Consider the following 25,779-nt stretch of genomic DNA (forward strand, 5'->3'; position numbering starts at 1 on the left):
ATCATGCGTAGTCGCGTAGTCTCGCAAGTTCGTTTTTCCCATGGATTCTCCCCTCTCTGCGGAGAGGGCCGGCCGCTACGATAATGGAAATTCACTGCGCATGCGCGACTTAGGGATCTGTGCGGAAAGAGAAACGAGAAACCCGTTGCGCGGCAAATGCAACGAGTGGGAAGTTCGAGAGGGTCGTCTTGAGCTTTTTGGTTATTATTCTCACCGAGGACCCGAGTGGTGGAAGAGTAAGTGCAGGCTCTGCTTTGTTTGATACCATGCACGTTATGGAGTTCGATCTTCTGATGCCAAAGCGAGATTCACAACTTTGTTTCCTTGTTTGCGCGACTGTTACGACGGGTTGTGATGATTGCGCGGTTCAAAGGGGACCCTTTACATAAGGGCGCGTGCTCCAGATTTCAATGAGCTACTCATTCGGGTTCAGAGAAGGGCGTAGCTACACTTTCCCACGTAATTTAATATCCTGTCGTGCTGCGTGGGGTCTCCGACGGGAGAAATCTGGCTCGTGAGACACCTAGGGTCCCCGTTGCTCTACTGTATGATGGCCGGTTCTCAACACAAACGTGCTCGCAAGTGTGTCCATGTCTCGCTGAAGCGTACCTGACGTTCTGTAACGATTAGACATTCCCCGTCATCATTAAAGAAAAGCAGTACAATTACGAAACGAAGCATGATTACTGTGTTCGCTCGTGGAGCCACAGCCTGAAGCGGATTATTTTGTCGGGAGTCTGGTCGTCTGGTGATCTGGATTGTCGGAGCATTTTACTGAATGCATTCATCGCGCTGCAATTTCCTCCGTTTCACGTTTTCGGTGCACGTACTTTTACGACTGGACTTCAAGTTCCTTTATAAATCGAGGGCGAGAAATAGTTGTCCTCTTTATCTTGTTTTCCTTCGCTAAAAGCGGGAATGAAAAGTGCGATATGTGTCAATCGTTTTTTTCTTTGGAGGAAATTGCCCATTGAAGCGTGCTGCAACCGGGCAGCTAAAAGCGTACGAAATACATTTTTGCGGGCTCAATTTAGTTCAGTCGTGCGAACTCTTATGCATTCAGTGGAAGAAGGATATATCATCTAGCTTGCTTACGACCGTGATGTCTTGAGAGCCACCTCTTTGATGTGAGTTGCGGAAATTAATTTGCTGTTCCGTGCGAGCGACCACTCGTGGAATTTCCTCGGAACTTACGCGTTGATTTAAACGTCCGTTACCCCAAATACATTTTGCATGTCATTTTTGGTAAACCCTTTCCGATAACCGTCCGGGAGGGGCCAGGTGTTCGCAAAAGTCACCGGGTTTTCCATCCGCACTGAACCGTGGACAACACGGAAATTGGATGAGGGTGTGTTTGCCCACAGAACGCTTGTTTGTACTTGATTTTTAGGTCTGCCGGTCTTGTGTAGGAAGGTATAGAAGGGATGACTGGTTTCGTAACGTCTGCATCAATATGGCGCAATAAACAGCCGTAATTATCGGCTTTGCAACTCCAGCCTTGCATCCAACTACACCTTTTGCAGCACGTTGTGGGTTCGTAACAAGTCCAGCCGGTGCTGTGCGGACCTTTAATTCGGAGAACTGAACATGTACGCCAAACACGCTGGCGTTTTTCCATGTACGCTCTTTGAAGGTGCGGTCTTCACTCTTAACAATTATCACAATTGGATAAAATTGTCACAAAAAGACGTACGTTTACGCGCTTTCTACAAATCAGGAGTGATAACAGTATCATTCTGTGTAACGGTTGACCTTTAACGTGTTATGTGGTGGAGTAGTCTTTTAAGAGTATAGTCACAAACAGGCGTATGCCCCTGCGTTCTGTGTACGATACAACAGTCTCATTCTAAGCTGCCGTTAGGACCTTCACCGCATAACATGCTTATAATCAGCCGTCATACAGAAGGACATTTTTTATTTTTTTTATTTTTTGAAAACGCGAGGCCGACGCCCGTCAAGTTCCGCCTTCAGAATGTCAAGTTCATGCTTCAAAAGTATCGCTGTCAGTGACTTTAGCTGGCAAATTGACAACTCTATCAACTCTATGATCTTAATATTAGTAAGAATAAACAAAATAAAATACACTCTAAAAAGAGAACTTCACCGCATAACATGCTCCTATAACTAGCCATAATCCCGAATGACATCGTTCTTTCCAGTAATTCGTTGAAGACTGGAGGCGTACGCCTTTTTGTGACACTGATGCAGCTATGTTGATTGTCACAAAAGGCGCAGGCCCCGTGCTTTCCACAAATCTCGACTGATAACACTCTAAAAACAGAACTTCACCACATAGCACGCTGAAGGCCAGCCGTTGCCCAGAATGATACCGTTACCATACCTGATTCGTCACTACGTCATCATCACTTATTTGTTATTGTTGTTGTTCGTGGAAAGCACGGGGCGTACGCCTTTTTGTGACAATTATCATAACTGCATAAGTGGCACAAAAAGGCGTACGCCTCCCGTTTTCAACAAATCAGGGAGGAGAATGATGTCATTCGGGATGATGGCTGGCCAGGAGCGGGCTATGCGGTGAAGGTCTGTTTTAATTGTGTAAGGGTGTCATTCTGTGCAATGGTTAGCCCTTAACGTGTTATGTGGTGAAGTTCTGTCAGCACAGTTCCCTTAGAAGTCGGCCCAGGACGCACATTCCCCGAGAGCGTTAGTCGTGACGTGGCCCACCTCTGCGAGGCCGACAACGGCGAGCTCTTTCAGCAGTACCACCACCACATCGTCACGACATCGTCACAACAGAACAAGCAAACAAACAAACAGATGCATCTGTTTGTTTGTTCTGTCGTGACGATGCACACCCGTATGTGCACTCTTAAAAATGAACGTCACTGCATAGCACGCTCCTAGCCAACCATCATCTCGAATGATATCGTTATCTGCCCTGATTTGTTGAAAACGAGAGGCGTACGCCTTTTTGTGACTCTTATGCTGTTCGTAATTGTCACAGAAATGGCGTACGCCTCCCGTTTTCAACAAATAAGGGCATATAACGATATCATTCGAGATGATGGTTGGCTAGGAGCGTGCTATGCGGTGAAGTTCATTTTTAAGAGTGTGCCCAACAACGGCAGCCCCCTCCCCCGGGTTTGAAGACGGTGCAGTGACACGTGCATTAGGACCAATCGCCTTGCAAGACGGCATCGTTCCTGCTTTTGATTTGCTGGAGAGGGGCGCTCTCTTCTCCATGAGAAGCATTCTGTATTTTGATGCATGGGGACGTGCACCTCCTTACCAGAGATTGCGGCTGGAGCCGATCCGAAAACCGAAAAACTGTTATTTGTTGTCAACCGAGCCGCAGCTGAAGCGGTTATCAGTTCACCAAACGGTTCAGGTGCATGGAATATTTATTTCAGCGAGGAAGTTTCTCTTGCAAATCGTGCAGCGGACTTTCAATACGTTCACTACGTCTTCAAAATCTTATTTCAAGAAAAATTAAGCGCTTACATTCGACGAATTCACGAATCGAAACGCACATGAAGGATGGTTCAATGTGGCAATGATTTCGGTTCAGTGTATTAAGTTTCCTGGCTAGAGATGACACTTTTTTTTTTTTTTTTTTTTGCGGGCGTTGTGTGACGCTTTTGCCACCATAACTAGTATTCATCGTTCATCAATCAAAATAGAACTTAGTACAAAGTGCTGACTCATTTGTGACCAGAGCTCATTCACGGAACTGTCTATAGTTCCCCAGGAAGTTAAAATAAATAACGCACGGCTCGATTCAGTGTGAATTTGGAGCGCATAAAGGCCACAATCACTCGGTGATATTCCCTGTCTTTTCTCCCACCTCTCTCTCTCCCGTGTTTATTAATTTATTTATCGGCAGATACCGCTACCTCGTTGTCATAAATACGGTGTTTCGGGAAATAGCAACACTCGTATCTGAGCGTAACGTATCATTCCTTCAGGTATCACAGTGCGCCCCTCCTTCGCTGTTCGCTGGTCCTATCGCGACCACAGTCATGTTTCCATTGTAATTTCAGTACATTAAAATTTTAGCTTCGGGGAGCCTGCTCAAACTGTTTTCGAATCTTTACATTTGTAAGCTCCAGAGTGGAACCGAACCCCATAAAATAACGGTTCTAATCCCTTGAATTTACGGTGCGTGCAAGTTTAGCCCACCACACTGTGAACGAAAACATCAGCAGAGCAACACGAGGAGAGCGCGGGGCGTACGCCTTCCTCGTCCATTAGTCTACATAGTGTCACGAAAATGTGTACGTCTCCCATCTTCAAAAGATCACGAGAGTATTTGGAACGATGCTTGGGGAGGTTTCGGTTTTTCCTTTCCTTCTTTTTTGAGTTCACGCAATAAACTCGATAATATACGTGTGCGTGTAATACGGTAATCGTTAGGTTTTTTTTTTAACATTTGATCGAATTTTTCCGATTGATGGAAGACCTTGCTGATGACTATGACTACCTCGTGAGCCTGTGCATAACCAGAGATAGACGAAACTGTACGGCTATTTATACATCAATACGCTATTAACTGTAAGAGGGCACGGTGAATAATCGGTGAATCCGAGACAGTAGTCTTCGTAAATGCGCTTCACCTACCCGTACTACTTTGCTACTATGGTGTCGTATAGTAACACAATAAAAATGATTATACATATATCAATCGTAAGAACTAGCACACACTATATTAACTATTTTAGCGTGTCTGTGCTACATATACCAGAATACAACGCCTGCCAAGCGGTAATAATGGTCAGAACGACGTTATTTTTGAGCCTCAGTCGAAATGAAGTGTTGTGCAATACTGCTCTATGTAAATACCGTATCTTATGTTGTAGAAATCTGGAAAACGCTTGGGTATTACTTTTCGCTGTCCTTTTGCACGGGAAACTGCAGCAGTTATCTAGAACATCGCGTAGCCTAAGGTATTCGAAAGTGTAACACAAAAGAGATAATACTGACATATTACCGGAACCATTCCCTTGAGCTCCAGGCAGCTTATAAGGCAGACCCAATAACATAGCTACTGAGCCTCTGTGCTGCTTCTACTCATAACATTGCCATAAGGTGTCCCGTGTAACGGTCTGGGAAAGTACAGTATAACATTAATTGAAGGACACGTTTTTAATTGTCGTTTGATAGATTATCTCCAGTTAGTACGAGCAGGCATTCATGTACCTATACTTGTACTCTAAAGCGTGTAGAGGTTGTCTATCGCGGTCACTCCTACAAAGATCGATGGAATTTTTTGTCTCGTTCCGACTGCCTCTACAAGGCGCTTCAAGGACGCCCCAGTATCAAAGCGCAGTTTGGCAGCCATGTACGCCTCATACAAGTACTTCCCCCCGCTATTAATAATTCGACCAGGGAAAGTACGCTCGCGAGAAGTTAATTATGTCATTGCGGTACATTTCGATTACTCCTTTAGGAGGAAAAGTTGGGCGCGATGACGATGAGTACGTGGTCGTCTGGAAGTCGGTGGAGGCTTTCGAGAAGTTCCCGTGGAAAGTGGGTGCTGCCTGCTGCGGTTCACTCTGTGGAACGCTGATATTTTTTGTTGAAAAAAAAAATGCGTTGAACACGGTAGTTTTAATGGATACATTTTCCTATAAATTTACCCTGACTGAACACTCTAATAGCAGTACTTCACCACATAACACGCTGCGCGATGAAAACGTGTGTGTGTGTGTGGGGGGGGGGGGGGTACGCCATTTTTGTGGCATTATGCAGTTCATAATTGCCACAAAAATGGCGTACGCCCCCGTTTCCATCAAGCCAAGGGAAAGAACGATGTCACTCGGGATGATGGTTGGCTAGGAGCGTGCTATGCGGTGAAGCTCCGTTTTTAGGGTGTAGAGTTATCGTTTCTGAGCCGAAGACAGAGAGAGGCTTGCGCGTTTTTGTGTCAATTATCGTATATCCAAATTGACGCAAAAAGGCGTACGCCCCCATCTCTATTGGAATCAGAAGCGATAGCCCTATCATTCGTGGCAATGGTTGGCGCACAACGTGCTATGCGGTGAAGGTCTGTTTTTAGAGTGAACCAGCGACAGTTAAAGTGGACGATTTAATGCTCGAAACTTCCTGGTTCTATCTATAAGTACTTGCGTGTGGACTTTCACATTGCGTCCAGTGAAGTCTTGTAGGGTACACGTGATCACGTGGCGTCACCTCGCGTTAGTAAACGAGCGCGAAAGAAAACTGTATTTTATCTGCAAGCCTTTTGTTGACGCAAAGCGAAGAGTGAAGAGCCAGATGCAACGTCGCACGTGTTCCGTGTCAACAAGGGCTGTCAACAGGCGGTGCAATTTGCGCAACAGGAGAGGTGTTCCTCCGTACTGACTCTGCTTGTTCGTAATTTATGTTTTTTTCATCGTGAGACAGCTATGATAATGGGCGTCGCCACCGTCCATAGATCTCTTGTTGCCCAGCTGAAGGTCATTTGACGTCCCTCGGCGGTAAAACCGACGTGGCAAGTTATTTTTACCACGCCAGCAAGTTGCTAGCAGCGGGGTTCGAACCCGTGATCAGTAACGTCACTAAGAGCAAAGACCGATAACTTAGCCCGCTCCATATAAAATATTCACGCTCTTAAAACAGAACTTCACCGCATATCAGGCTCTTTGCTAACCACCATCCCGAATGACATCTTTCTGCCCCCTGATTGGTTAAAAATGGGGAGAGGAGGGGCGTACGGCTTTTTGTGACACTTTGTAGTTATGTCAATTGTCACCAAATGGCTTACGCTTCGCGCTTTCCACAAATTAAGAGCGATAAAGGTATCATTCGACAATGCAATGGTTGACCTTTTCCATGCCTCGCCTGTACAAATCAGTAAAGCAGTATTTTGAGTGGTACCAAGAATGTCGCATAGCGCAAATGTCTCGCTCCCTGCGAAGGTTATATTTGCGCAACATGTAGTACGTGTGTGCATCACGTATGCCATATGGTAGCTACAGGTAGTGAGTCTCGTTTAGTAATGAGACTTCTCGGAACATTCTTTTTCGCGTGTAGGTCGGGGACTGACGTCAGACTGGCTTCTCGTTGTTGATGCTTTATTCCACAACGAAGGCGCTCGAGGGGGATTGCGGAGCGATAAGAGATCGCATATCCCGGTGCAGGAAAACAATGTCGGTTCAATTACGGTTCAGTTTCGCCGTGCTTGCATCCACTCCTGGCAGTTATCTTCGTGGCTTACGTTAATTATACCGTTCGGGGAGAGAGCCTCCCTTTGGCTGCAGGAACGCACGAGAAACACGGCTCGGCTGTTCACGTCCTATATCTTTCTGTCCCGCTTAAGGCGATGGCAGAGTTGCATGTCTGTCACACTAGGGTCACTTCCGGTGCACTATAATGTTTGGCGTTCCCCTCCTTTCTTCGTCGTTGCGACCCCAAGTTGTACCGGATAAATAAAAAATGACGGGGCATCTGTGTTGTTTCTAAGTTTTACAGCAGAGGGGGTAATAGACCTGCGTACAAACTCCTCCGGTCTGACGTCGCTTTGGGATCCACCAGTCAGGGAAAGACACAGAATCCGTTTCTGTTACTGCCTCCGTTACTAATACACATTTGTTTCTGTTTCAGTCTCGGTTGAGTTTCGGTTTCGGTTGTTTTCGTTTCCTTACGTTTCCGCCACGGTTTTCGCCCTCCACGCCGCTTGTTGTTTTGCTTCATCTTCTTCTTCTCCTCCTTTTTTTAAGCTTTGGGACCCTGACAAAACTTAATACCATTACGTATATGTTTTGAAGTTTATTTTGACGACTTTAGGGATACGTACACGCAAGAGACTACGCATTTATTCTAAAAAGATACACACGTGGTTTCTTTCAACATCTAATATGAACATGGTTTTCACGACTGTTACTCACGTTTTGCAGCTTGCAAATCTCCATAAACGTATAAGCGCTATGCTTCTTCTATTTACAATGCATACTATTTACTTGTATGCTCCAGTCTGATAGTTCATTTTAATTTTAGTTCCTCAGTTAATTTTAGATCGTTTCATACAGCATTATTTCATAAATTCATCCACGTGATATTGTAATAATTCGGGCCCTGCAGTGACCGAAATGGTACCGTAAATTATTTGTGTTACCCGTTCCTGTTCCAGGTAATCTGAGTGTACGTGCATTATCCGTTTCTGTTACCTGCGATATTTCCGGTATAACGCTGCTTCCGTTTCTCTTGCCTTTCACTACTGCCAGTGATTCGTTTCCTTTTTTTAATAAACATATCTCCCCACCCTAGTGATCCGGCTACTGGCAAGGTCACGTGCTTTCGAGAGCCAATGCGGATGGCCGATGCTCCCGCTCCTTTGACATCAGAACTAGACGCGGAAGTTGAAGTGTTTGTATCTCGCCGACTACGACACTGAAAAAGCCGAAAGGGAACTCTGCAAAAATCGATGTCCACGGCCGGAATAAGGTGTCACGCGGACAACTCAGACAACCGTTCCCTTCTTTCTCTTCTCGGGCATAGCAGGTAGACACTCGGTATCTGTCTAAAAGCCCAAGCGCGTTCCATATATGAGAGACCGAGATAAGACTGCGTCTGTTTTCTGCATCCCACGTTCTTCTGTTCTACATCTCAGGCTTTTCACTCGGCGCTTCCACAAAAGCCCTCCGCTGACCTCTTGGCCGACCACAGCGCCCCCACGAAACAAGGGACGTCTTTATTACCGGTGGCACGCACTTAGCGCTTATTTAGCTCCGCTCTTTGTCTCATGCCCTGGGATTCAGGGTCAGACTGACAATGTCACGCAACAGTGGAGCTGTCCCACGATTGTCGTCCTTTTTCGTTCATTTTTTTAACCTGGTTCGATCGAAATTTATATTGATGTTTGTTCACGCGAAGCTGTCGAACGCTTTTGACGCTCGCTGTTACAGTTGGTTGCGCTAAGCGGCATCGGCGTGACGTTCCGGCGTCCCTGAATATTGGTGCGCGTCAGTATAGTGTGGTTGTTGGCACTTGGTGATGATGTGAACTCATTATCTTCATTCAATTCAATTCAATTTATTTATTTCATCTTTAGGACGTGGAGATGGGAAAAAAGATGTGGGACAGCTTGACAAGTTCCCATCCCCAGAGTTTACTCTTCGAACTAGCACAGATAGTAAGAAATAAGAAACAATGTCCAGTTATCATACACACTACACATACAGGGTGTTCAAAATTAAGCTTTCATTAGCACTTTATAAATAGGCGAACAAAAATAAAACTGGTGCTATTTTTTCTGTTCCTTGAGTAAGAAACAGGTGCTACATAATTAGCAGTACCTATTTCTTACACAAGTAGCGTAAAGTTATCATCCGGTTTCCTGTCATCACTGTGTTTGCGTAGCGCTCGTGAAAGCTTAATTTTGAACACCCTGTATAAACCGCATTATCACAATTCCAGAGGTGACTGCAACCCGAGAAAATGAGATAGTTCAACTTCAATGCCATGTTCAAAGAATCTATTTAAGATAAAAGCTAGACTGTACGAGAGTGATTGTTGACCATGATTTGTACGTAAACGCGGAAGCTTCCATTTTTGTTTTTGCCGAACGTTACAGGGGAAATCGTTTGCCTGTAATGTAAATAGATAAGAAAATTTGGGCATTTTTTGTACATACATATTGAGCGATAGTTATATAGATTTAACACGCTTACAAGATTAAACTTCTTAAAATATGCTTTCAGAGATAACCAATATTGGCCACGGTACGAATTATCTTATTTATGCATGAGTAGAAGCCTATTTAGATTATTTTTAGTTGTCGCACCCCAGACTAAATGACAATAGTTTAGGTGAGATATAACAATGAATGGTATAGTAGTAGCTTAATTCGAAAAGGAAACATGTGTCTATGCCTAGCGGTCATAACTAATATTTTGCACTATTTATTCTGAATGTATTCAATCATTTCAATGTGTTCACCCCAAAACAAGTGTCATTAAATCGTCGGTGTTATCGTCGAGTATCGTTGATAATATCACGACAGTCGCCAGCAGCAGCCGATTTTGGCTATCGCCAGTTTCCTCATGTTTGAGCTAGAGTAGCATGTGGAGCCACGGCTTCTTCCCGCAACAACCAAATGCCCCACGTATGCCGCAACATTCGCATAGATTACGTTATGCACGCGTGGCTGCTGGAATGAATTAGAAACTGAAGCTGTCGGTACACAAGCTTGCAAGTGCATCTGTCAGCTGCAACACATGTGACGGCTGCGCGCGCCCTTGACACGCTTGCGTGGCCCCAGTATTCCCCGTATTATTTCGTTTCTGCATCCATCTTCCACTTTCCGCTGGGTTCGCTCTGCCGCATGTAATGTTTACTCTTATCTCGCAGCAAGTGCAGCATTCGATTCTACGTCTTGTTGGACTTTGTCTTCGTAGTTCTTTTCCATTAGTATTTTTCTTTTTTTCGTTCTTGGCACCGCTGTTCTTGTTCGAAAGAAGGTAGTCGTAGACACACAGTCGTTGGTACGTGTTCTGCCGCTGTCTGACTTTTTAGCGACTGTATCGCTTTCGACGTTCTTGTGAGTGGTGGAGGATTTTTTGTAAGCGTTGTGTTTGCCCACTTGTGTGCTCCGCATTCTAAAAAGAGTCGTCGAAGCTCGGCCTCAAAAGACGCTCGAGGAAAGCCACGGCACAGGACCATTCCGATATCACTCTTGATTTGGGGAAAGGTTGGGGAGTACGCCTTCGTGTGGCCAGTGACGTCAATGAAAATGTGTGCCGAAAAGCTGTATAGTGGCGTAGCAAGAGAGGGTTTCGGGAGTTCGATCATCCCCCGACCCCGAATCGTGCCTTTGGTACACACTAAAAATAGAACTTCACAGCATAGCACGCTCTGCGCCTACCATTGCCACGAATGGTACACTGTTAAAACAGAACTTCACCACATAGCACGCTCCTAGCAAACCATCATACCGAATGATATCATTCTGTGTCATGATTTGTTCAGAACAGGGGGAGGCGCCATCTGGGACGAGATAATCTGTCTCAGATAGGCGCCTCCTCCCATTTTCACCAAATCAATGCACAGAATGATATCATTCGGAATGGTGGTTGGCTAGGAGCGTGCTATGTGGTGAAGTTCTGTTTTAACAGAAGTCGGCCCAGGACGCACATTCCCCCAGGGCGTGAGTCGTGACGTTGCCCACATACGTGAGGCCGACAACGGCAAGCCCGATCACCACCACCACCACCACCATCTGTTTTAACAGTGTAGGGTTATCGCTTCTGATTCCAAGAGACAGGGTAAGGCGTATACGTCTTTTTCTGTCAATTATCATATATTTAAATTGACACAAAAAGGCGTACTCCCCACTCTTTCTTTCGAATCAGAAGATACAACCCTACCCTCTTAGAAATGAACTTCACCGCATAGCACGCTCCTAGCCAATCACTATCTCGAATGATATCCTTATCGGCCATGATTTGTTGAAAACGGGAGGCGTACGCCTTTTTTATGACAATTATGAACAGCATCAGTGCCACAAAAAGGCGTACGCCTCCAGTTTTCAACAAACCAGGGTAGATAACGATATCATTCGAGATGACGGTTGGTTAGGAGCGTGCTATGCGGCGTAGTTAATTTCTAAGAGTGTACCACTTGTGGCAATGGTTGGTGCAGAGCGTGCTATGCGGTGAAGTTCTTTCTTTAGAGTGTAGACTGGCCTTCAACACTTTTCCAAAACGGTAACTTCTATTCTCTGGCATTATTGCGAAGTGGCACGCACACTCAGGGGAGGAGAGTTCGTATCTTTCATACAATCTATAGTAAGGAGACAGACTGAGCTTCACTGCACAGCACTGACTCGAAAAGGAAGAAGAAGAAGAAAGAAGAGATTAACCCTGATATCGAGGCTCACGGCCACTATCTCATTGGTAGAAGAAGAAGAAGAGAATGCGGCGATTCACTATTTCAGTCGATGTGAGTGGATTGAAGTCAGTACAAATGCGCGCTTTCGTTGAGCCTGTAGACACTATTACTTTACTCTTCCGTGCTGTGTTCTCCTTGTGTGGGAGGTGGCCACAAATACCGTTAAAACTTCAGGGCTTCATTCTTACTGTCTAGCTATTGTCTAGAATGCGCAGCTGTATACATTGTTTTGAAAGTGAAATAATAATGCAATTGACACACCTTTGTCCCCCATCAAAGTAATCTCTGTCATAGTGCCTCTCCAAGGAGAACGATTTCTTTGTCCCACAACTGCAAAAGCAACATAAAAGAATATCAACTGTGTTGTACAAGGTATTTTTTCCCTCTCTCTTTTGCTCAGATCCTTCATACACTTCCGCGCATGTTGTGACGAAGCTTTTTATTTTTTTGTAAATAGCCCGACATGTGTGCGTATTTTGTTGTTGCATTCTCATTTCAATCTCGTAACTCACTACCGTCATTAATGCCCGCTTGATCTCGAAGTAGCCAAAGTAATAAAATTTCACTCTGTGTTTGAGCTCTATTAGCCTAGCAAAATATCGAACACAGGGCGGCTGTTGGCATTATTTGATCTGCAGCAGCGGCACTGTTTTACCTATTTTAAGCATGAAGATGACGTCGTAATTATTCCGAGGACATCTATCAAGCGCGATGTCTATCTGCCCCTCTGTGCTTTCCCACTTTTAGAGAATTTCCAAAGTTCAGCGACACCAAACGCGGCTGCCTTTTTCTAACGGAGCGACAGACACCACGCAAAACTAACCCTACCCTTCCCCTTCTTCCTCTCCCTGCACGAATGTTTACAAATGCAGCCGAAGAAAGAGCAAACTTTTCGTGAGATACGGGCGTGATTTGAGTTCAAACTGTTTCCAAGTAGGCTATCTGCGCAGACGACGACCTTATACTCACGTGACGGGTCATTTGCTGCTCTTGCAGACGACAATCTTCACGCGCGCGCGCGCGCTATAGGTGAGGTCATTGGCTGGCCGTCGTGAGGACACTTTCATTCTAGATTTGATTTTAGAATTGAGGACTGGCCGAGGAGGAATGCGAAGAAAAGGTGTCTTATATTGTTGTCGCGCTTTTTGAAGCGCAGCAATTGTCTGGCCTCTTCTGTGTATCCATGGGAAATATTGCGGACTCGCGTGTGCGCCACAAGGCGGCTAATTAGGAAGGCGCGCGTTTGAGGGGGTAAGTCACGACCTACAGGTCGCCATTGTAGCTCAGAGATGATATCATTTAACGTTATCATGTTCCGAACGGTCACGTAACAGATTGATCACGTGTCAAGAAAGGCTGCCAGCGCCTTTTCAGAGACCAGCGGCATGGCCGAGCGGCTTTGAGGCGTCCCGCAGGTTGGTGGTAGTCAAGGTCGTGCTGGAGACAGGGAGGTGGTGGGTTCGAATCCTACCACCGGCTGTGCTGTATGAGGCTTTCCCTGGGTTTTCCGAGGACTTTCCAGACGAATGTCGGCACAGTTCCTCCTGAAGTCGGCCCAGGACACATACTAACCCCCCTGTTCCCCACTCCTTCCTGTTGTCCTCTCTCCATCTGTCCACACGTGTACGGCGCTCATAGCCACAGCTGCTTCGCTGCGCTAACCTAACACGGAAACATACAAACCTTTTCAGAAGCACTGTTGTGGCGCATTATGACCTTTGTTGTCTATGCGCAAAAAAAGAAAAGAAAGCGGAATCACCATCATCATCATTTCAGAAGCCAAATTACCAAACTTTCAAATAATTATCCTTGTAGTGCGCAGAACTGACATGATCTATTTGTTGTTGTTGAACGCAAACGCTCATAATTTCTCTGCGAAGAAAATAATAATTTGGACCATTTGTATACAAAGTCGTCATTCTAAAAAGGTAATACTAATTCATGCTGCTATCGATCGGTTCCTTCTTGATTGGTTCTTGCAATCCAAGAGGATCTCATTAAGTGCTTCTTACCAATTTCTTTTCCCCTACGCGTGTCCGAAGACACCCAGACCAACAGCACGAGAAGTCACGTAACCCCAAAATGAAAGAAGATTGGGTAAAACCTTTGTGATTTTGTGATATGGTTTGATCGGTTGAGAGGGCATCAAGTTCTTTATTCAAGGGGGACGTTTAACTGCGTGCACTCCGCTATTATTTCACGTGATTTCCTTGTTCATTGATATGCAAGACAAGCTCGGCGCCACTTCATGTCGCAACACCTTTGTGAAGGATAAGGACTCTCGCTGACATAATGTGCGAACTATATAAGACGGAGTGGATTCGATATATGCGTAAGATAAGATAACCTCGCTTTTCGCAGCGCAGCTATACGGTCCGTTTTCATGCCAAGGTTATGTTGTTATTGCTCCAACAGCTGCTAAGGAAAACATCGACGGTCACCCTTGTTTTATCTCAGTTTCTGCAGCGCTTCAATAAGAGGGTTCCACCATCTAATATGAAATGCTTCCTTTTTTAAAGTTCAAGCCGGGTCGAACACATAAAAATGTTTAGTTGGAAACTCCTCATTCCTGTTGTTTCTCTATCACTTACCTTTATCACTTCTTAAACATTAAATACGTAATGCTGTGCGCTGAGATTTTCGTGCACATAAAAGACCCTCAGGTGGGCTACATTAATTTACAAACAGACGGCGTCGTTCATGATGCCACTTCTCTCACGACATAGGGCCTTCAATTATAATCTGTATATTCTCCCTCTCGGAAACGTGTTCCTCTCTAGAGGATATACGCAGAAGAAATTAGTGTAAGTAAACTGTTCTTTTTTTCGGGGGGGGGGGGGAGGGGGAAGGAAAGCGACGCGAGGGAGGAGGACAGTCGGACAGTGACACTGACATGCCCTTGAGGTAGACGCTTGTGGGGAGTTCCTGTTTGTGGGAACACAGAGCGGAAATAAATCACATGTAAGTGCCCAATTGACTGTGTCAGAGTGATTCTTCTATACAGTGATGAACAGTCTGAGACTCCCACGACAAGCTTAAAGGTTTAATTGGCCACTTCAACCGACATATTGGCGCCGAGCGTGGGGCACGTACGCCCTTAAGCAGAACTTCACCGCATAGCACAGTGAAGGCCAACCATTTGCATACACTCTTAAAAATGAACTTCACCACATAGCACGCTCCTAGCCAACCATTATCCCGAATGATATCATTATCTGCCCTGATTTGGTACGTGAGAACGGCAGGCGTACGCCTCTCTTGTGACACTTATGCTGTTCATAATTGTCACACAAAAGGCGTACGCCTCCCGTTTTCAACAAATCAGGGCAGATAACGATATCATTCGAGATAATGGTTGGCTAGGAGCGTGCTATGCGGTGAAGTTCATTTTTAAGAGTGTAGAATGATACCGTTGTCATTTCTGATTTGTGGAAAGCGCGGGGTTTACGCCTTTATGTGACAATTAACATAACTGCATAAGTGTCACAAGGTGGTGGTGATGTGGTCGTTGTTGGCCTCACTCACAAAAAGGCGTGCGCCATCGCTTTTAACCTATCAGGAGGCTGAAGGGCTCGGGATGGCGCTTGGCTTCGAGAGAGCTAAGCGGTGAAGTCCAACTAATGCAAAGAATGATATCGTTATCATTACTGATTTGTGGAAAGCACAGGGCGCACGTCTTTCGTTTTCAACAAATCAGGGATGAGAACGATATTATTCAGGATGACGGTTGGTTAGGAGCGTGCTATGCGGTGAAGTTCTGTTCTACGAGTTCAGGCAAGACTCAGCACTATACACTGTTAAAACAGAACTTCACCACAGAGCACGCTCATAGCCAACCATCATTCCGAATGATGTCATTTTGTGTATTGATTTGTTGAAAATGAGAGGAGGCGCCTATCTGGGACAGATTATATTTTCCCTGATAGGCCCCTTCCCCCTGGTTTGAACAAATCAGAACACAGAATGATATCATTCGGTACGATGGTTGGCTAGTAGCGTGCTATGTGGTGAAGTTCTGTTTTAACAGTGTACTATACGGCCACTTCTGCGTGGCCAACAACGGCGAGCCGATACTTCCATCCCCCCACCCCCACCCTCTGTTTTAAAAGTGCAGGAAGGAGCCCCGCGATTTAAGCTACACTCTTAAAAAAGAACTTCACTCATAGCACGCTCCTACACTCTTAGAAATGAACTTCACCGCATAGCACGCTCCCAGCCAACCATCATCTCGAATGATATCGTTGTCTGCCCTGATTTGTTGAAAACGGGCGGTGTACGCCTTTTTTGTGACACTTATGCTTTTCATAACTCACAAAAAAGGCGTACGCCTCCCATTTTCAAAAAAATCAGGCAGATAACGATATCATTCGAGATTATGGTTGGCTAGGAGCGTGCTATGCGGTGAAGTCCATTTCTAAGAGTGTAGGCAAAACGTAGTACTACACGTACATTTCCAAAAGAGCAATTGGCGCACCCCAAGCCCCTCCTTTCTTATCCGAGAACCTGGAACCCCCTTCTGAGACCATCTGCATGACCATTTAACGCCCACGCGTCTCGAGGGTTGACTGACTCCTCTCGGCGTTAATGAAGCTCCTTTGGAGCCACAAACAAGGCGCACAATCTTTACGGCAGCGAAGTACGACGCCTGCTTGCACGCGACAGACACAACACTCCGCTTCGCCGGAAGCGCACTCCCAGATGGATTGTGAAAGCTTCCTCCCGCCACCTGGATGGAGAACTTTTGTGGGCCTTTTTTTTATTTCTCCCCCGGTCCCCCCCTCTGGCTGGACCCACGTTACCAATTTTGGCAGTGCCCTCTGGTGACCTTGACGATGCGACTTCCCGAGGGAGGGCGCCCTGCTAGTGGAAAATGACAGCCGTTACGTGGAAGCAATAAATGCTTGGAAGTAGATTGAAGAAGCAATTATGCCCGCCCTTGGAGGAACAAAGGCACGACAGTTATGGGGAGGAATTACGAGGAGATTGTTCAATGCAGAGACAATAGAGTTATGTATACGATGTTGGCGTGGCCGAATGCATACAGCATCCCACTCGATGGAGGAAACCCTCCAAGGTCACGCTAAACTCTGCCTGCTGGGGGTTCTAATCCCACCACAGGCTGTCCCTGGGCTTTTGAGACGCATGCCGGGACAATTCCCTCTCAAGTCGGCCCAGGACGCACGATTTGCCTCGAGCAACATGACGCTAAACCGGCAGGCAGATCGCTCGGTAATAACACGCTCAATCAACCTTCCTGCTGTCCTCCTTCCGTTTATCCCACGACTTGCACCCACGGTTCTCACGTGTCCTTGAAATCCTCGGATACCCTGGAATTAGAAAATGGCGTTTTCAAGGTCGGGAAAACCCTGGAACTTTCCACGGTCATTGAAAGCTCTTGATTTTGCATCTCTTTCTTATTCTCGCGGAGCTGCAGAGCAAATCCCTTGTCGGAGTCAGAACTATACATAGTTAGAAACCACAAGAGTTAGCAATCAGTAGTTGCAACATAGCAATCAGTAGCGGAAGCCAGAAGTGAGTTAAATGAAAGGCACCCTGCGTTGTATTCATCAGCCTTCCGTTCTACCCTACATTCTTAAAAATGAACTTCACCGTATAGCACGCTTCTAGCCGACCATCATCTGCAATGATATCATCTGCCCTGATTTCTTGAAAACGGGAGGCGTACGCCTTTTCGTGACAATTATGAATAGCATAAATATCACAAAAAAGGCGTACGCCTCCCGTTTTCAACAAATCAGGGCAGATAACGATATCATTCCAGATGATGGTTGGCTAGCAGCGTGCTATGCAGTGAAGTTCGTTTTTAAGCGTGTATATGATCTGTAACACTCGGAATCCTCAGTTACGTTTGTGAACGTATCACTATTGCGCAGTCCCCATGTATTATCTCGTGTGATACCTCCAGCTTCTCAATATATATATATTTTATTTGAAGTCCTGGCAATAGATCGTGTTTCACAACCCTTACAGTCTCGAATATTTTTCCAAAATTGAGTGGGGACATGTGCACCATTCATAACCTTCTTCTGCTACACCCCCCCCCCCCCCAAAAAAAAAAGGAAACGGTACGATTGCACAACAGAACAATAATAATAATAATAGTACAATGATCACGCGTGCTGCCTCTTGTCACAGTCCCGTGCTACACAGTGCTCAACACATTCGCAAAGCCCTGCGCGACCAAAACACTTAGGTCGTTGACGATCTTGACGTGACATCTCAATGTTTGTCACCCCCTATGTAGTTTAGCCTTCTAATTGTGTAGGCTGTCACGCCGGTGACTCCTGCTTACGTACGCGGCTTTAAAGAAGGCGAGTGCAGCTGAGCCCACCTTCGTCCGCATTTCTACTTTATGTTTGCATCATACACTCATAGTCTTCCCGTGGAGTTCTCTTCTGCATGAACAGGAACTTCATGACAGCCCAAAGTTAAACCTTTGAAAATTTAACGCTTGAAGTATATAGACACGGTTCCGTTGGTATAGCCCGGGTAAAAATTAACGTTTCGCACTGTAGCTTAGCCCCGCAATTTCTCTTCTCTTTCGTCTCGCTCTTTGCGTCTGTGATGACGAGGACGTGTTCGTATATCTGGAAGTGGGTCGGGCCGATAACTTATCAGCACAACCTCGTGCAAGCGAGACGGAACATCCCTGTCATGCCCATAATGCGGAACATCTAAAAAGGATGTAAAAGGATGACTCCGTACGCTCACCGATCATTTAATTTCCGCTGCGCCGGTTCAATGTAGAGAACACTGTGCCCCTAGCCGTGTGCTCCTTTTTGATTCCTGTCTCATTGACGACGTGTACCGTCTTGCAGTGGCGCAGCCGGAAAAATATTTCTGTAGGGGTTCTACGGAGATTTTACATGGGGGGGGGGGGGGGGTGAGGATTTCACCATCGTTTCCCTCTACCAAATGCACCAGGTACGATTTCGGGGCAAGGGGGGTTGAACCCATGACACCCCCCCCCCCCCCGGCTACGCTACTGCCACCTAGATACAAAAGGACATCTCGAAGGAGCAATGACGTTACATCTGGAGTCACCGTGCGAAGTATTTTCGTTGTGCGGTGTATTGTCACTGCGCAATCAAATTGACCTTTTTCACGTGCGCGTCGTATCCTAGTGGCTCTCCACCGAACCACGTTCGTAGCGCGTTAAAACAAATCGACGTGGGTAGCACAAAGGACCAAAACCGGTCCAGAGTGGGACCGACGAGCTCGCGCCGTTCGTGCGGTCTCCCCACTGGTCTCCACTTCTGTCGTCCCCATACTGCGCCATCTAGTGAAGACGGAGATGACCCTATCCGGCGCCTCAAGGTCATGCTCATAAGCCGTTGTGAAAAAGGCCCGTTTACAAGAACAGTCGGAGAAAGCAGCCGCGGACGGCCGACACGATCCTCGCGTGACGTGAAAAAGTTTCCCGTGCCTTTTTTCTCGGTTTTTCTTCTCAGATGACGCACCGCCTCAGCCGGCCCGGTCTATACGTCACGAGCCATATATCAGGGGAATACTCTACGTCACGACGTTCCCTCATTCTCTAATGCTCTCTTTCCTCGTCTGCTCGAGGATTTTTGAAAAATGTGCGGAACAGAGGCCGACCACAGGACTATCCGAAACCGGTTCTCAGAGAATATCGTAGAGGGCACCTTATTTTTCCATTCCGCGTTGGCGCCGCGAAGCAACTGTGGCGTAAGTGGGGTACAGGGGGGGGGACAGATGGAGAGAAGACAGCAGGACCGAGTGCTGGAGGGACATGGACGGGGTTAGTGCGCCTACTGGGCCGACATAGGTGACGCCTGTGCTACCGTCACATCCAGGACCGGTGCGAGCCTGTATGAACCGTTATTGTTTTGCCCGGGAACTGAATCAATTATTCTCAAACCGGTACGGAAACCAGAACGAAAAACGTTTCAGTTCGACACCCTGGCTGCAGATCACCTGCGCCCGTAGTGGCTTTCGCAGGAGATCATTTTATTCGTTGCAAAGCACGCCGCAGAAAAAAAAAAAGAAAAAACACATTGGGGGTCACCTTAGTGAGCACTCTGTCTCCTGTCACTCCTTCGCACGCAGCCATGCATAAAGTCAACCCATCGCCGCAGAGGATTTCAAGGACAGACTTTCTCTCGCTCCCAGTTGCGGCTGATGGCAGCCCGTCTCCACAGTTCCCTGTGAAGTCGGCCCAAGATGCACGATCTCCCCCTGCGGCTGTCGTGACGTTGCCCGCCTGAGCGCGGCCGACTATATAGCCAACGCCATCTAGATACAGCAGGCCTGCTCATTGCCTCCTCTCCCTCCTTCTATTAAGAGTCAGAATTCGTCTGCTACCGCGAATTCAAGTACCCGCACATGATTGCAGCTCACCTGAAACCTGCTGACCTAAATATTTAGACAAAAAAGTGCAAGACACTTTCCAGAAAATCAATTTCGAGAAAGATTGAGACCTTTTTGCCATTTAATACGCGGGGACGTTCAATCACAACTCGCAGACGACAGTGCATGGTTCGTCTTCATGGCCACGACCGCTATAAGCACGTTCGTGATTGGCTCCGGCACTGAAAACACGGTCCTCATTGGCTGATTCTTAATTGTTACGTGAAAAGCATTTTGCGTGGCAGAGGCCTTTGGAACAAGTCTTCGCGACACCACCGCTGGAAGACATCTGAATTCATTTTACGTTTCGCGTATTTGCTGCTTTATTCCCGCACGGAATCGCTCACTGTGTGCGTGACGTCACGGATAATGCGCACGTGACGCGTCTTCACGCTCCTCACGGAAGAGCGTGCACTAATGCATTCCACGCTCCACTTGGTCGTTGGCGGTATTCTACGGATGTCACCAGTATGGCGTAACTTGGGTTTCCGGTGCGGTATTTACCGAAGAGCATCAATAAACGCGTACACAGGGAGGTGTTTCACGTTAATGGTGAAAACAAATAAAACTCAAAATCACCGGAATGAGCACTTCAAATTGCTCGTTTTAATTTCTGGTCGTTTCGTGTTGACCTGCTTGCTTGGTAAGGACGGGTGAAACGGACTCACTCCTCTGTTAGACGAAATTATTGCAAAATAATGTTGCAACAAAAAGAGCAGTGTGCGATATTGCCTGGTATTGCCGGTACTTTGCAGTTTATAACAACAAGCTCAAGTGTTACCAGTCGCTGCTCCAACGAAAAAATGTAAGGAAAGCGTTGCGTTAATAACCACCGATATTCGCTTTCACCGTTTTATTCCTTATTTCGCATATTAATTTCGCCTTTTACTTGTGAGTTCACTTTTCGTTCTGAGCATAAGTAGGAAGGAAGCACAATTTTGGGAAGAACAAGGGTGTACGAGCATAGATTTTGAGCATCAAGAGAGCATTCATCCCAATGCATGAAACGTAGACATGTTTCGACCTTGCCCCGGAATCCCACGAACAATGGCGCCGGATAAAAATTTGCTTGGCAATGTCGTTTATAACTTTACTAAGGAAGAGCCTCCGTAGGAGATCTCTATAGTTAAAAACAGAAAAGAAAATGTCTGAGCGTGGGCAACAGAGACGACGTGGTTGCCTTTCTTCATCGCGGAGTTTCTGGACCATCACGTCCGCGTTTACGCTCTTCTTATTTTTTATCTGCGTAGGTGACAGTATAAAGAACAGACATCATGCCTGGAATATGTCCACGTTGCAACACTTCCGTCTTCTTCAATGAGGAGAAGATCGCCATCGGAAAGCACTGGCACATCAAGTGCTTCTCCTGCGGTAAGACCACTCCAGAACTTTGTCGGCCTGGGTCTTTCGAGTTTAATGCGTATACTACTGGCGATAACGGGAAGGAAAGGAAAAAAAAAAAACGAAAAGAGAAAAACATGCTTGCTACTCCACTGAGGAAAGATATATGTGACAGGGAGTCCGATCAGATTTAGGTACCGTCAACGACCCAAAGAGTGAACATAATTTTCATGAGTGTGAGAATATGGGCCTGTTGGTAACGATTCATGGTTAAAAACGAAAAAAAAAAACCTTTACAGGGCTGTCCTAAAAACAATCGAAACGAAGGGATGAACGTTCAGTGATGTGTCCACCCCTTTCGTATCGTCTGCCTTTTTCGGACTGCAAGCTGTAAATGTTTTTACCGCTGAGAATAATTTGTCCGCCTCGATATCTTTCAGAAATGCTATCAGTGCACACCAACGAGGGAGTAACACCCAAGTGTAAAGTGGGGTATAGAAGTCTGCTGCTATTTCTTAATAGACAACATAGAAATGTGGATGCGGGGGATAGATATCGGGAAAGATAAATATCGGGTGAAATTGGGATTTACCCGAAAAACTCGGTTCCTACTTGTACGTCACTGACCTTTTCCGCTGGCGTCGGGCATTCAGTCACGTTCCTATGCTTGGATGCTATGCTATGCTAAGATGGTTCACTTAATTACCTCTTTCTCTTACGTCTTTAATGGTTGTTCTCCAGTTTCGACGTCTTTGAACGCTTATGACCTCTTTCTATAGCAAACCCTGACTGTCACAGAAAGTTGGACAGCAGCAACCTGACAGAGCACGAAAGTAACATCTACTGCCGGTCGTGTTACGGAAAGTTGTTCGGCCCAAAGGGTTATGGCTACGGTGGTGGCGCTGGTGTGCTCTCCATGGATACCGGCGATAAATACAGGCATGGACCACCCACATCGTAAGTGTCCTTATTTCTACTTCAAACCCAATCCTTTCTATGACAATTTCTCATCATTTGCCGCTTCAGCTCTATATGATGTTTACGAGCATTCTAGCATGCACCGACGTTCAAAAGAAGGAAGAGCGTAAAAATAAAATAAAAATATTTCAATAAAAAATTTAAAATGAATCTTTATAACTTACAGCTCAATCTAGTTACTTTACTTGCTTGAGACGCGTTACACTGAGTTTCGGACATCAGGGCAGCTCTTGAGATTCTCTGTTGAGTCCATAAGCGAAATGGGCGCGGTGGGATGTTGGCCGGCCCCTACAGAAGCACATCTGAATTGAATACGAGTAATAAAACGGCGTTCGCATTGACTTAAGGCGCTTAGGTTTCAGGCTTAGGCTTGCGCTTAGGCCTACTCTCATGAATAAGATAGCTGAAATATGACAGTCGTCGAAAAAGCCAGACAGCGGCGGGGTAGCTGAATGTGGATCGAGGTCGTTCTTTACATTCTTGAATTCTCAGTTTGAATACCGAAGGCTCACCGGTAAGGTTCACCGATAATGTGAAGCTAAACATCGTTAACTTCATCATTACAAACTGATATCAACAGTATAACACTACAAAACAAAATCTAGAAAGCATTATTGTGAAGAAGACCGCTTCATCAACCTCATTATTGCTGCCGGATTCTTGGGATTCAGCCTCCGAATAAAACCCGCCGCTTCGCAATGGTCATTGTTCCATACTCTGTTCTCACAATACATACTACCAAGAACAATAAAGACACAACGGCGAGCAACACAATACGAGCGTTTCGCGTCGTAAGCCACCAGAAACTGGAAACTCCAAGGCTTCTTCGTTGTAAGATGTTCTCGAAGCGAAGATGATTTCATGAAGTCTTCTCGCGGAAGAATTACGGACAATTTTGCGTTTTCAGTGTCCTAAATACGCGTAATTTAATCGAGGCATAGTTCAAATTATGCGTAATGCCGCGTGAACTGGTTTCGTGAAAGCATCGTACGCACCTAGCTCCTGCCAAAGTTTCTCAACACACTGAAAATATATAGCTTGGTACAGGAAGTAAAACACGGGATCGCACGGAGCAATTTTAAAAGATGGGGAGGTTAGAAAAACGTATTTGTGAAGATGCGTATCATAATGGCTATCTAGGTTAGACGAGATTTCTTTTCCTGCTGCCGGAAATAGTCGCACGACGTAATATCACCACAGGTGCTACAGCCTCTGCTATTTTCTTTATTGTTCGCCCAAAAATGGTTTCAGACAACAACAAAAAAAAAAAAAAAAAAGTCTCAATGCCGGCTCGTAATTGGGGCTCTGTAGGTCAGGAGAATTCTATGACCACGAGCAGCGCCACAGTGAACGGCCTGCGAATTCATTTACTCCAACTAAGATTGGTCTTAAATCTCGCCGTACTGAAACGTACCGCGATACGTGGCTATCGTATTACTGGCGTTCTCGGCTGCTTTTGGCAAAATAGGTTAGGGGCACGTTCAACAGAGAGTCAACGGAATCCAGAAAAACTAAAACGCGCGGGTATGGCGAAAATGATTGAAGCTTCGTTGGGCGACCAATTCAAACACTCTCTATTTCTTGTAGGCTCGCGCTTGCGTGCCAGATGTTTTTTTTTTTTTTTTTTTTTCCTAGAATGGGCATAGCAGGATTCATCGGTTGACGCATCAAACTCTACCTATTTTTCTGCCAATACAATGCACTCGAGATTAAAACATCGTTTCTCACAATGCAACATTAAATTAGGCGTATCAGTTATACGACGTTATATTTTCGAAATTACTCCATTCGTTCGAGTGACGCACAAGCGGCAAATGTTTCCGTTCGTTGGCAGCCCCAAGATCATGGCTAAAGACTCTGAGGTGGCGTGTTCGAATGCCACCAGTGGCTGTACAGTTTCAGGTTGTCCCTGACATTTCTGACCAACTTTCGAGACAGGTACCTTCCCCTGAGGTTGGACCAGGACGCATATTATTCACGTTGTCTCCTCTCTCCATCTGCTCAAGTCTATACACCTTTTATAGCCACAGTCGCTTCGCGATGCTAAGACTCGGGACTAAGAGAATATGATTCACCTACGTACATTTCGGGTTTCCGACAGGATCACTGCATTCGAGGCGGTGCACGGGCGCATTGACCCTATATAGTAATGATGTGAAGTATTTCAGCAAACGTTTTCAGTCCCTATACAGTTCCCATCGGTGGACATCGCCATCAACGTCAGGAGACGTAGGACGTGCCAAAGGTGAAAGGAAGGTTGTCACGACAGTGTAACTCATTGTGGTCTGCACTGCTGCAGTGTGGCAGAATGACCATATAATGAAATGACGAAACCATAATAGCCAAAAATAACCGAGCTGTTCGCGTCTGCTTTCCTCGAGAGCTGTAGTGATCTCTGAACGGCACGAGTAACCCAGCTGGCAGCTGACCCAGCTCTCTGCTGGCAAACCTGCCTAACTTGCTGCAGACGAAATCGGTGGTGAACAGTGTGTGTTGGGAGTAGAACTGCGTACTGTCTGGAGGCCGTGGACTCTTAGAACAGAGGTGGGGGGGGGGGTGATGATGATGATGATGGAACTGCCTGCCCCTAGTCGGCCACGCTTAGGCGGTGGTGGTGGTGGTGATGGTGAAAGGGCTCGCGGTTGTCGGCCTCACAGAGGTGGGCAACGTCACGACTTACGCCCTGGGGAATGTGTGTCCTGGGCCGACTTCTAAGGGTGGTTGTGGTGCTGCTTGTGAAAGGGCTCGCCGTTGTCGGCCTCACATATAGGCTTCTAAGGAAGCCACGCTTAGACGTAACACCACGTAACACTTTGTAGACCAATCATTGCACGGAACGCTACTGTTCGTAAAGTGCGGGGTGTACGCCTTTTACGTGACGCAACGTAACTGCGTAAGTGTCACTAAAAGGCGTACGGCTCCCGTTTTCGACAACGATGATCCTCTGGATGATGGTTGGTTGTCAGAGTGTCAGGGATTTTCCTGCACCCCCCTGCATTTTTGCACCCCCCCCCCCCGAAATGTCTCAAGTGACCCCACCCACAGCTCGGCCACCAACACGTGCTGGTAGAGAGTCCGGCGCAGCGAATTACATCCTGTACTGTCACACTTGGGCTGTAGGACCGCAGTCATGCTCGTATATGCATATACATGCATTGCATATATATTGCGCGCATATACGAGCAAAATGCGTGCAGGCACGCAAACTCAATGTGGATCATC

General features: G+C 46.3%; 1 protein-coding gene across 1 annotated transcript in view; it reads left to right on the top strand.

Moving 5' to 3' along the window:
• Positions 1-124: 124 nt before the first annotated feature.
• Positions 125-25,779, top strand: part of LOC135394124 (cysteine and glycine-rich protein 1-like) — a 32,558-nt gene continuing 6,903 nt past the window's right edge. Inside the window, exons 1-3 of the mRNA XM_064624646.1 lie at positions 125-236; positions 21,489-21,609; positions 22,359-22,536. Of these exons, the coding sequence (XP_064480716.1) occupies positions 21,513-21,609; positions 22,359-22,536 (275 nt within the window). The 5' untranslated portion in view covers positions 125-236; positions 21,489-21,512. The remainder of the gene's footprint in view (positions 237-21,488; positions 21,610-22,358; positions 22,537-25,779) is intronic.

This window comes from Ornithodoros turicata, chromosome 5 (assembly GCF_037126465.1).
Source record: "Ornithodoros turicata isolate Travis chromosome 5, ASM3712646v1, whole genome shotgun sequence".
Classification (NCBI taxonomy): Eukaryota; Metazoa; Arthropoda; class Arachnida; order Ixodida; family Argasidae; genus Ornithodoros; species Ornithodoros turicata.